The sequence below is a fragment of the Fukomys damarensis genome, unplaced genomic scaffold (assembly GCF_012274545.1).
Source record: "Fukomys damarensis isolate Sample0158 unplaced genomic scaffold, DMR_v1.0_HiC HiC_scaffold_25, whole genome shotgun sequence".
Lineage (NCBI taxonomy): Eukaryota > Metazoa > Chordata > Mammalia > Rodentia > Bathyergidae > Fukomys > Fukomys damarensis.
Window position 1 is genome coordinate 29,355,575 of NW_022900937.1, and position 12,479 is coordinate 29,368,053.

The following is a 12,479-nucleotide window of genomic DNA, read 5'->3' on the forward strand; positions in this document are numbered from 1 at the left end:
GTGATTCACACATATCAGAAGAGTATTTCTCCCAGTTCTACAGACATCTGAGATCAGGGTTCGAGCATGACAGGTGTTGAGGACCTTCTTCCAGGTTGATTTCTCTTGTTCTCATAACCCTCATATGGAACAGAGCAGGGGGAATAAGAAAGTACTCTTTCCAGTATCTTTCAGAGGGCCCTAGTCCCGTATATAATGGCTTTTCCTCATGGCCTGCTTACCTGTCAGAGCCCCTGTCCCCTAACACCATCACCGTGCAGGTCTGGGTGTCAACAAATGGGTCTAGTGAAGGGTGCCAACACTGAGTCCATATCAAGTAGTTTATTTTAGGAAATATCCATTTTCATCATTGGAGTTAATATTTGAAAGTCTGCTCAAGAAGATCAAATATGAGCCAGATAAATTCTTTCCAAAGATTCTCCACCTAAGTGGAGACAAAGCAAACACATTCATGAGTTAGTGAGCCTGCAGTTTCAACAGTAAAAGAAAATTACTTAGTATTTTGGTTTAATTCAGCTAATGTCTACTGATTGCCTCTTATATATAAAGCACTATAGGTGAACAATTACATAGGCATTTAATTTAACTTCATCCTAAGTCTAGGAGAGAGGGCTTATGATTTCCTGTTCAAAAATTAAGGAATGGAGGCCAGTGATTTGTCCCAGATCAAGGCAGAAAGCAATTAGTTTGGGTTTGTAGCTGCACAGCTGTCCAAGACCAGTGTTCTTTCCATGCTAGCATGCTTCCCCATATTTACTGGATTTTATTTATTTGGGTCTATTTTGATCTCTAGTCAGTTCATGGCTCATGAGGAAGGACTAATCTCATTCAGAAAGGGAAATGCCATGTGTTGAGTCATAAGCTATCCTTTCCCGAGGAGAATGGCTCTGGATAAACACTGATTCACTGCGCTATCTCATGGACTGCTCTCTTAGCCAAGCTAAAAGTGCATAAAAGGGCCTCTCCCCTTCAGCTGGGTCTGTACCATCCCAGACTCAAGCCCCTACCCTATTATTAGGGCTGGATGGTCACTAAACAGGTGTTCTTTTGCACAACTCATTGAACTGAAATTATGTATATTTTTACTCCAGAATTTTTGACTTATAAGAAATCCAAATCATAGTACACATTGATTTTTTTCCTGTTCTGCTTATGATTGAAAGACATTTTCCTGGCATATTATAAACATAAATTTCATCAAAGAAGAAATGTAAAGTCCCCTGAGCACTACCTTGGACCCTGGTAAGAGACACAGTCTTCCTGAAGGTCATCCAACAGACGCATCTTTATTTCTGACATTCAGGAGGAAAAAACAAAAGAATTTCAAGACTGAGGCTTGATTCCATTTGAACTTTTAGACATAGACTTGAGAGCTTCCTTCCCAAAGATTGGCAACAGGGTCCACGTGATTAGCGTATGTGAAATACACTCGATCCGCAGCATGGCTGCACTTTTGGATTTTTATTTTTGTTTTGATCTTTGCGGTATGAGGGATCAAATCCAAGGCCTTTTACAACAAACTACACCCTCCAGTCCTTTTTAATTTTTGTTTTTGAGGTAGAATCTGGATTTGTGCCCTTCTTGCCTCAGCCTCCCAGAATGCTGGCATTACAGATGTGTGCCATCACACCTGAGTATGTTTATGTTTTCGAACACCAAAATGTCTGCTTTTTTTAGGCACAGGATTTTGAAAACTAAGATCTTATTTTGCTAATAAACTGATACTAGTGGTTTGGAACGATTCTTATCATATGTTAACCACAAAAGGAAATGGGTTTGACCCATGAGAAAAGAGGAGACATTTGATCACTTCAAGAAAAGCATATGAAAGACAGAGAAATGTAATGGCCTTGCTTCAAAATCCTTTTAACTCCATGCTGATTTTATCAAACACAAAACATGATCTTGAGCTGGGAGTTTTTCCCTCCCAACCCTCAGTTGTCCCCATAGGTATGCTGGGAGCTGCAGGACCTAGCTGATCCAAGGCTGATTGTGAGGACGTCAACTGGCTCGGCCAAGTACACACCTCTGAGGAAAAAACCAGTGGTTACATTCCTGGCGATGTGAACTTAGTTGGCTTCTTAAATTATTTTGTCAATATGAACATATTGTGCAAGACACCATTGTAGGGAATACAAGAGTTTTTAAAGGAAACAAATTCACCCTGGCCCTGTAGTTTGTAGACTTAAAATATGATGCTAGTATTTGTTATTTAGAATTGGCCTGATGGATGGATTCTTCCTCTAAGCAGCCCATATTAAATTCTAAATGAATGTAACCCTATTGGAAAAATAGAACTACAACATCAGCAATACTCCTTGAGGGCACTTGTCAATTTGACAGATTTGACAGGCAGACAAATTTAATTTATTAAAATATTCTGACTAGTGTTTTTAAAAGACAAGGGATTTTTACACTGTAAATGGACTCTTTTCACAGCCTTATTAAAATAAATGCATAAAGTCAGCTGTTTTTCTTTGGAAATCATTTACGTGAGACACAACATTGAGAGAATTGCTGTCCAGGCACAGAGGCTTGTATATCTGAAAATTTTGGCAAACTTCTCAACCTTTGCATTTGACCTGAAATTTCTCCTTCTTAAGCAAATTGGAATTCTGTACAAGAAGGGACACTTAGCTTGTACCATATGCTGGATATCATAACTTATTTACCGCAGCGGGTAGAGGTATTTGAATCGCCAGTGCTTGGTGCCAGTGGCCATTGCCAACGCGTGAACCCGTTCAGTTTCTTTGCACAATAGGTTTAGGCTTGGTTTTCTTCAAAGAGATTTCATTATTTTTACTGAAAGAATACTGTCAAAGTTGACAGATTTTCTGCTTTTCTTCAAAAGACCATTTTCAAATTAAACAATACCCTTTAAAATTGAATTTTTTTATGAGCTGTGAGACAATTTCGTTTCTTAGGATGGTCAATTTCCTCTTAGCAATTTCTTCATCTCAACTACTAATCTACTTTGGCTTATGAGTCTTGGTCCTTGAAATATTTTGCACAATTCACCTGACTAGTTCCCTCACGGAGTCTGACATTTTTGTCTTTGTCTCTTCCTTTCTCTCCTTCAGAATTTCACTGTGGCCTCCTGTCCAGGATCTTGGCCTTTCATCCTGAGGGAGACCACTCCCTTTCTGAGGCAGTTCACCACTTCCTGGGCGCAGCCCAAATCCAAGAGGCCCCTACATTTGTACAGCTTCACATTAGAGAACTTGTCCCAATCCTCTGGGCTCAGTCATAGGAAAGAACTCTATTGATCAGTTAAAATACATATCTAGGAGGTGAACTGATGGGTACATTAATTTCTAGTAACATGTTGATCTTGGCAGTTCAACAAGGGCTTTGTTCCATACATCTCCATCTTAATTCTACAGATCTTCTAAAACTAAACTCACTTTAAAAATAGCATTTTACATAAGGACAAATCTATCCTATTTAAATAATAAGAACAGTTATTTACATTTATAACAATTAATGAAAATAAAAACACATAACTGTTTTAGAAACATTATTATAATCTTTCATGACCCTTTGATTTCTTAAAGATGATGTACACTTTTGAATGTTTGTTCTCCTAAAACAAAATCCACTACTGTTTTAAAAAAATTATAGCTTGGCTGGGCTTGATGGCACAGATTTATAAGCTCAGCACTTAGGGAGACTGAGGCACGAGGATCACAAGATTGAGCACAGACTGGGAAACTTAGTGACTTAACAAACCCTGCCTCAAAATAAAAATTAATGAAAGGCTGGAGTTGTAGGTTGGTGCCAGACCCCTGAGTTCAATCCCCAGCGATGCACACACATGAGTCCAAGCTATAGTGGATTAGTGATAACACTGCATTTGTCTCCTTCACCAGATCTTGTTCTTGAAGGTTACACTATGCTTTCTGTCCACAGCACCTAAAACAAAGGCTTGTCTTCAACAGGGACCCAACAACTATTTAAGGAGTTGATCTCTGATGAGAACATTAGTTTAAACATCACATTTACTGTTTTTGTGCTAGGACAGTTGCTTCTGAATTAATTAACTGAACTAAATCATATCAGCTTTGGTTGAGAATCCACTATGGACCTGAGAATAGCTACTAATGAACCAAAGATCAAGATGCCATGATCTCTGCCTCAAGATTAACATGTATTTCAGAAGGCAATCAGGTTCCCATTAACTTAAATAAATTGTGTTTGACATAGTTTAGAGGCTGAAAATCAGAATATGAAATGGAGGGGTGAATGTTAAGTGTGCATGTAAACTGTTCCAGGAGCGGTGTGAGAAAGAATCCATGTGGCTTCTTGTTGCTCTTGAGATGGGTGCTGCAGGAAGAGAGGCATCACCCACAAGTCAGCCAGGAAGGGAGCTGAGTCCTCACAAAGACTCAGGATACAGGGAATTTTGATAGGTGGCCCAGGAAGCAAGAAGGAAGTTCCAGCAAGATGAGACAGCTTTAGCAAAGTCTAGCCAAGACTGTGGTAGAAAGTCAGGTCCAGCATAGATGGTGGCATGCAGAATCACTGCAGGGGGTCAGTGGGTGCAGAGGTCTGGGACTGGACCTGTCGGGAGAGTAAGTAGTACAGACTGGGGCAGCATACGCAGCCTGTCAAGGAGGAGCTGATCCAGTAAGTTAGGCAAAGTTTAAAGGAAGTAACAGAAGCACAGCAGATTTGGTTTAGATCACTTATTTTGTTGGTCCGTAGAGGACAGAGTAACTCGCAGTGCTCCTGTTTCCTTGTGTAGATCGTGTCTCATAAAATTATACACAAATAAAGCAAATACACACGAGGGCCCCTGGTTTCTAAAGTCAGAACCGCGAGGCTGTGCAGTGAAAAAATCTCCCCTGTGGTCTCTTTGGAAATTGCTCTCCGGGTAAAAGCAATGTTTCACCAGAATTCCTATCTACCTAGATTTTTAATCCCAAGTTAGTCATCGTAGTTCATTCTAAATGACTCCTTTCTTCAGTTTGGATATTTCTTTCTCCTCAGGTGGATGGTATGGTAGAAAATTCTAAATTAAAATGGCTCCTCCTTGGTGTCAACAAACTGTTACCATGACCAAAACCAGATTAAACTGCTTGAAATAGGCAAAAGTGCCAAGAGAATGGTAATAACACCCCTGAGAAAATGTGGGACCCTCTTCGCATGTGTTCCAGGGGAAATGTCAAATACAAAAGCACACATATATGTTCTTAGACATTAACTAATCGCGCTACAGTTTTAGTGCTCAATTGCATTTCAAATTGTTTCAAATTATGCTACCTGTCAACCAGCCTAGAGGCTCCAAATGCCACCGATCAAAGGGGCTCCTTCTCCTCAGTGCCCCCTCCTGGAGCGTCAGGCTTGCTTAAGCTTTTTCTTCCCCACCTGTTATCTAGATGTATTGCTTTAGTGATAAGAATGGAAGAAATTGAACTTCCCAGAAGGTGAACAAGACTCCTCACTGACCGAAAGTCTCTGGAAGTCTTGGGCCCATTGACTACAGTGGCCCATGTGAGCCATGTTTTGCCTCATATGTGTTTCTTCCAAGGTAATCCTTGGCTGCCTTCTAAATTTGCAATGCTTGCAGTTATCTCACTGAGATGAAAATTTAATTACCAAGAGGAGAAAAATTTGTATTTTCATTTGTAATGAAACTCAGAAAGTTCACTCATGGAGAAATGTATGCACCAGTATAGCCAGAAGCAGAGAACTACGTGCGGCCAATCTCTCATTGCTTGTAGTATGATTCATCATCATTCCAGTCTATTTTTAATCAGAAACTATTTTCTACTGTAGGCTTCTTCAGGAGACTCATGTAGAAGCTGTTGAACGCTGAGGTCATTCCAAGCACGTAGAGACCATTGAAGAGCCAGGTCTTTCCCTTCCCAACTCTTCTCTCACCCATTCAACAGCTGAGCACGGCCAAGCTGCAGCTGAAAAGTACATGTGAGACCAAGAGTCTTCCTAGGACTGAAAGACGGTGGGAGGAACAGACACAAAGGATCACCGCGGTACAAGACTGAAAGTCTGGGATCGCTGTCAATGATATACAATGGCAACATGTAGAAGGAAATAACTAAAGTCATCCTGGGGGCGGAATGGGGCTTAGAGCTTTGGGGACAGAGACAAAAGAGGAAGTCATGGCAGCAGCCAGGTTTAAAGTGAAGATTCATACTGGGGTAAGTAGCAAGTGGAATGAAAACTGGTAGCACAGCATGTATTTCTGATTGTGTCTAGGAGAGTAGTTACCGTACTCCAGATAAAGGACTGCAACACCCCACAAAGCACAATCAGGAGAGTACAAGACCCACCACAAAACGCCCCCAATTCCCACTCACCTGACCTACGTGCACACCTGCACAGCCAACTCTGTCCATGGTGGCCTGGCTGACGCGTTCAGGTTTCTCCTAAGATCTGTACTCATCCCTTCCCTGCCTGTGGTATTGGCCTTCAAATGTGTGTAGAGAATCCGACAGCAGCTCAGAGCTGTGAGTGAGGGGTGAGTCCTTGACTTGTGGGCTCCAAGGGGACGCTGAGGTTCTGAGAGACGGTCAAGTTCTCCCTTGGGAGGGTGGCCAGGTAATAGTCCAGATGTGCAGTTACATGTGGATTTCAGGTACCCAGAATTCTTAGCATAAATGTGTTTTATGTATTGGGTAGGGCATACTTTTCTGAAAACTGCCAGCTGTGTGAAATTGTAACAGAACTGAGAATCCTTTATTCTTATTTGTCAAATCTGGCACCTGTCCCCAGCTTTGCTGCCTCAGCTCTCTACCCTACCTCCCGAAGCAGAAAGGTCAGCCGGGAATGAAAAGATGGGAAGAATGACTCTGTGCTATTTGGGAGTTCAGAGGTTTTATAAAGTCATCATCACCCCTAGACGTGAGTATCCTCTAGGAGAATCTGAAATCTGAAAATAGTGCTTTAGGCACCATGCAAATAGCTGGCCTGTCACACAGCGACGGGAGGGGGGAATGATGGGGTTCAAAGTAGGTGATTTACTAAAGCAAATATCAACATCCTTATAATAGAAACATCCCTCAAGTTCCCCATTGCACAAATAGGACATTAATATCTGTATCATGGATTGATGACAAGAGGTTTCATAGGAAGCACAAAAGAAGTAGCCTTATATGGTCATTTTTGGTTTTTCTGTACATTGAATGGAGCTCAAATTAACTTTAGGAGTATTTATTTTGTGCTAGAAATGTAAGGCCCTGGCTCTATTCACACCTAATATCTCATCATTGCCTATCCTTTTGACAAAATTAAGTTCAGAACTCATGTTCACATAAAAGAATAATTGGGTTATAAAAGCTCTCAGGCATAGCAATTATTTTAATATTTATTGTAAAAATGAGTCATGTTTATGTAGAAGAATATCCATGACCAAACTGTATCAAATCTCATTTCCCCAGAAAGTTAGGTGCATATTCTAGTAAGTCTTTCCCTACATACCGAAGAAAATTTTTCGCAAGGGCTATAATAATAAGCTTCCGTCTGAAATCTTGTGATTTCATGCAAGAAAAAAAATCTCTCCTGGAGGTGAATAAGAGATGAGGCTGTGAGAAAGTAGAGTCTGAATTATTAGTTTGCTTTCCCCTTTCCCACCAAATAACAAGAGAACATTTTCTGGATTCTTTGATAGTGTTTTCTAAGGACAAACTGAACATTCCAAATACAAGTGAAAATAATCAGCTTCAAGGCTTATAAAATGGATCACCATGAACTTTCTATGGGGTGAAAACTCTTTCAATTTCAGATTTCCTTCACAGATAAACCAAATAGTGAGCTTTCTGGATTTCCTGGTAATCAAGAATCAGTGAGAAACATGTCTATTGAAAAGATGGCACCATGGTGTCTTTATGGACAGTAGTGCATTTATGACAGCAAAGACACTGGAAAAAGACCAAAGCATAGAAAACCATTCATCTAGGTGTTTTACTGTCAGAAGCAAGAATCATACAAGTCACCTTCAGGAATAAGGGCAGAAAAGACTTTTTCCTTTTTCCCCAACATATTCAAATGCTTAAACCTTTTAAATTGCAAGTTCAAGTGAGCCCAATACACAACCTCAAAGGTAAACTTGGAGTTATGAAATAAGAGAATCTTATAAATTCTTAAAGGGTTGGAAAATTAGATTTTAGCTTTTTCCTACTGTCTTCAGTTAGAATGAAGAGAAGGTATCCCCTGTTGAAAAACTTATTAGCTCCTTATATCATTTCATAAACTTCCTACTTCATCTTATTTTTCAATTACTTTGTAATCTTTTCAGCTTTCCTTTGAATTACTTTAGAGAAACCAGAAACTTTCTTGGTGAGGCTAAAGCCAACTGTGCAGTTCCGGTATTTTCTTTCTCTTTTATGTTTATGCTCAGTTCTAGGCAGTTTCTTGCTGTCTAGCTCTCTATTACTATCCTGAGTCCTAGATCTTCCCTCTTGGCATTACAAATCTCAAGGTCACTTTCCATTTTGTCTTTCTGAAAGTCTGCATGTGTGTGTGTGTGACTGAAATAAAAATTAGTAGCTGTTGGCTGAAAATATATGTATATGTGTGTGTGAAAACAAGTATGTGTGTATATATGTATATTCTGCTAATAACTAATGATTTTTGAGAAAAATGCACATGGATCTTTTCTAAACCTTTCTAAATGTAACTCTTCATAGTTCAGGAAACCTGGAAGCCTGCATTTTTTTTGTTACCTGCAGACTTTTGTGTATATGGCAAATATTTCTGAGAAACTAACACAAACTAGATTATTTAAAACTAGATTTAAAACTAGATTCTTTTCTCTTGTTTCAATGGCTGTGGATGTAGGCTCTGGGTTCAGCAGAGAGGGAGAGAGAATTAAAATTTTTGTGGGGACAAATAGGATTAGGTGGCTATGTCATGACTGTGCAATTTATTGTTCATTCCATTGAAAACTGACCCTGTTTTATCAACTGATTAGATGACTAAGACTGTTAACTCCCCATCATGGTAAAAACACAGTGCAATATCTAAGTAATCAACTAAGTGAAATTCAAAGACTGTTAGGGAATATTTGTTATCCAGCTAACTTGTTATTTTCAAAATAGAAGTACAACGCCTTTCTGAAGAAAAATAGTATTGAAATAAAATCATTTGACAAAGAAACATGACAAAAAGGGGAAGAAAAATATGAAAACTGCCAAAAATTTTCTAGTGAAATCATGTGTTGTCACAGAACTTACAAACTTGCATCTGTGTTTGATGTTGTATCTGGCATATCTATCTTTCTTCATATATATAATATATATCTTGAATAATATATAATCTTATATTATATATTATTATATATATCTTATATATCTTAAAATATATATAACTATATATAATATACATAATATAAATCTTAATAAAATTGTCATGATAGGGACTTAACATTTTAAATACTGAGGAAATTTTATGCATATTAATTTGACTTATTACTATATTGCTGATTTTTTTGCAAAAGTAAATGCAATATGTGTGATTTTACAGGATTCCTTTTTGAGAAGAAAAAATACATTTTGGGAATACTGGCTTCTCTTTGATCCTCTTCCTCCTCTTTCTTTTTCCTCCTTTTCCTTCTTCTTCCTCTTCTCTTGTAAAAATGTGTAGTAAAGCACTCAGAAATATCGACCTTATTTTCTTTTAATAATGGTTTGCTTTTCAGAATCATCCCCCCACAGTTGAAGAGGAATGGGTAGAAAGACAGCTATTCTCTTCAAGGGAAGATGGGATAGAACCAGTCTCCAGTTGGACCCTCATGGAAGTGACTATGAACAACCAAAACCAGAGCCAAACTGCTGGACCCTATTAAAATATTAAAGGACCTGCGTCTTAGTCTCTGTAACTGACACAATGTACCGATATGATATGATGTTCACCCCTAATGACGGTCAAACGAGCCTACACCATCTGCAAAGGAACTTCCACTCCCTTTGAATGCAGTCACACCTTTAATAATGCCTCCCCAATACACCTTTTGCAGGATAAAGCTTTTAGATATTGTCTTTATACTCTCCACGATGTACTATTATTATATTTTGCCACTGATTTTTACTAACATTGACCAAGAGATGAAAATTATTTTGATAGGAAGGTGACAAAGAAAATTGTTCATGCCCTTTATGTGACCAGTGGTTTTTTTTTTTTTTTTGCATTTGTAGAATGACTTCCAGCAACTCAATCTTTAAGAGAAAAACCTAATAATGAATGCTACTTTAACGGCCCAGCTCTTATTTTTAATTGTCATCTAGTTTCAGCTGGTTGAAAGCTGACTGTCTTTCCACTGTTAGAGTGAGAGTGACCCTCTTAGTGAGGAGAAAGTAGATCATGTGCTACCAGAGGAAACACATCTCTGAGTGAGGCATGATAGAGACCAATTCCTCTCTTTTGCTGAAGTCCCACTTTTGAGTGACCGGTGGAAAACAAAATGTCAAGAAGGAGTCTTGGTGGAACAAGTGCTTCGGAGGGTGGTTTTAATACAGCAGGGAGCCAAGATACAGCAGGGAACACAGTAAAGAATATGGAGTGTGTAGACACAATAAAGAATTTCATTGTATGATTTGCCATCCGTTATCTGAGAGAAGAATAAGTTAGGGAAATAAATGATTTTCAGTTCTCCATACATGCAAAGTTAAGTTGGTTATTACAAAAGTTTGTTTATGTGCTGAAAGAAAAGCATATGCATTGAAACATTTTTTAAAAAATAAATCACTCAATAAGCTTAAGAAAAATACTCTAGCTCATATTTCATTGATCTGACCCCTTGATTCGAGGATCAGGGAATGAATCCAGAATGAAAACCAAAAGAAAATAAAAACAAAAAATAGAGAATAAGGAGTTATTTACCATGGAAAAGGCATTTCCAGTCTTAGGTAACCTCAACTAGTTTTTATTGCATTCTTTTTGGAATGCCCAAAAACTAGCTTTGGCCACAAAATCTGCTGTCCAGCTAATTGTAACTATCAATATGCAATTGCTTGCAACAGTTTGCTAAACACCATTATTTGACAAGTTCCCTCGAAAGAGACATGGATACTCCACAGCGCCCAACTCATGGAGTCCAGCAGTACCAGTCAAGTAGGGCTGCAGCCCAAGGAGAGAAGGTCACTTTCCTTCACCCGTGGAAGGAGTTTCACACAACCCTGTTTGGTGAAAAACACACATTTGTCCTGACCCTACAGAATTTTCCTGTTTTAGAGAATGTGTTTTGGGACTAGCTAAAGAAGAGGGGATACAGCTACAAACTCTGCCTTCCGTCTTAAGGAGATCAGGAGGAGACAGACAGACAGACAGACAGATAGAAAGAAAGAAAGAAAGAAAGAAAGAAAGAAAGAAAGAAAGAAAGGGGAAATGTAAATGTAAATGTGAAATGGCAATGCTGTACCACATGGAGAAAAAACCCCACACCGAACCTGCCAGCGATTTCTTTACCTGACCGAAATCCAGTACAACAGACACATTAATAACTCCACCGTTACTTGGGCTGCTATTTAAATTAAAAAAGACTACAATATTAAAAAAACAGAATTCTCATAAGACTTGAGAAAAATCGAGTGAAAAAGGCAATGTTAGCTAAGCTCTTAGCTACATCCACTCTTAATGGCCCCCAGTATTTAAACTATCATGGAGTAAAGCCATGAAAATAAAAATTTCAATTTGAAATTTTATTAGCATGTTGCTAAAATGGTCAATAAAAACATCAACACGATAGGCTTTGTTGACATAGTTAGAAATCTCCGCTCTCCTGTTTAGAATTTAATTTCCACTTCCCCGCGGGCTCGGATCTCTATGATAGGAAAAGCCAAACTAAAGACCGGCTAAGGTGTCGCTGCCCTAATGCTGGTTTCCGGGTTGGCGCCGCGTCCTCCCCCTCCCTCTCCTCCAGCCCAGTTAAAAATATGACTATTTTTGCAATGAAGCCCAAAGAAGGAGCCATGGAGGGTTCAGAACAGCAAGCGCGCTGCTTTACTCGTTGGAGTTGCAGACAAGGGGTGAACCAGCTCCCTATCCGGGCGGAGTCCGCTCTCCTCACCTCCCGGGACCTCTGTCTGCGGCCTGGCCTGGAGACTCTCGGGGCAAATGCGGGTGGGGTGGCGTCGGCTTCCTCGTGCAAGCAACAGGAAGCAAAAACTAGCTCAGCCCAGAGCCTGGAGTGCAGCGGTGGGGAGACGTGGGCTGGGAGAGCTGGTAGAGTCCCAGGCAGCCCTAGGATGACCCAGACCTCCTGGAGCTATTCCCAAGTGCAACAGGGACAGACCGGCTGGATTTCTTGGAAATCCTGCCGTGAGGGGGACCTAGCCAGCCACAAGCCTGGCCTGTAAGCTCATTTCGGGGGGCGTTGGAGTTTAGTTTCCCTGTGGGTTGAAAGTTGCTGACAACCGACTCGCGGGAAATGTCTCGCCCCAGCTCCCCTCTTCCTGCTCGCCCTTTCGCTCTGACAACTCCAGGGAAAGCGCGCGCCGGGGCTCCGGAACGTCACCACCTCC

General features: G+C 39.9%; 1 protein-coding gene across 1 annotated transcript in view; it reads right to left on the minus strand.

The window, feature by feature from the left end:
• Window positions 1–12,316: 12,316 nt before the first annotated feature.
• Window positions 12,317–12,479, minus strand: part of Lratd1 (LRAT domain containing 1) — a 3,740-nt gene continuing 3,577 nt past the window's right edge. The window contains exon 4 of the mRNA XM_033756075.1: window positions 12,317–12,347. Within this exon, the coding sequence (XP_033611966.1) occupies window positions 12,317–12,347 (31 nt within the window). The remainder of the gene's footprint in view (window positions 12,348–12,479) is intronic.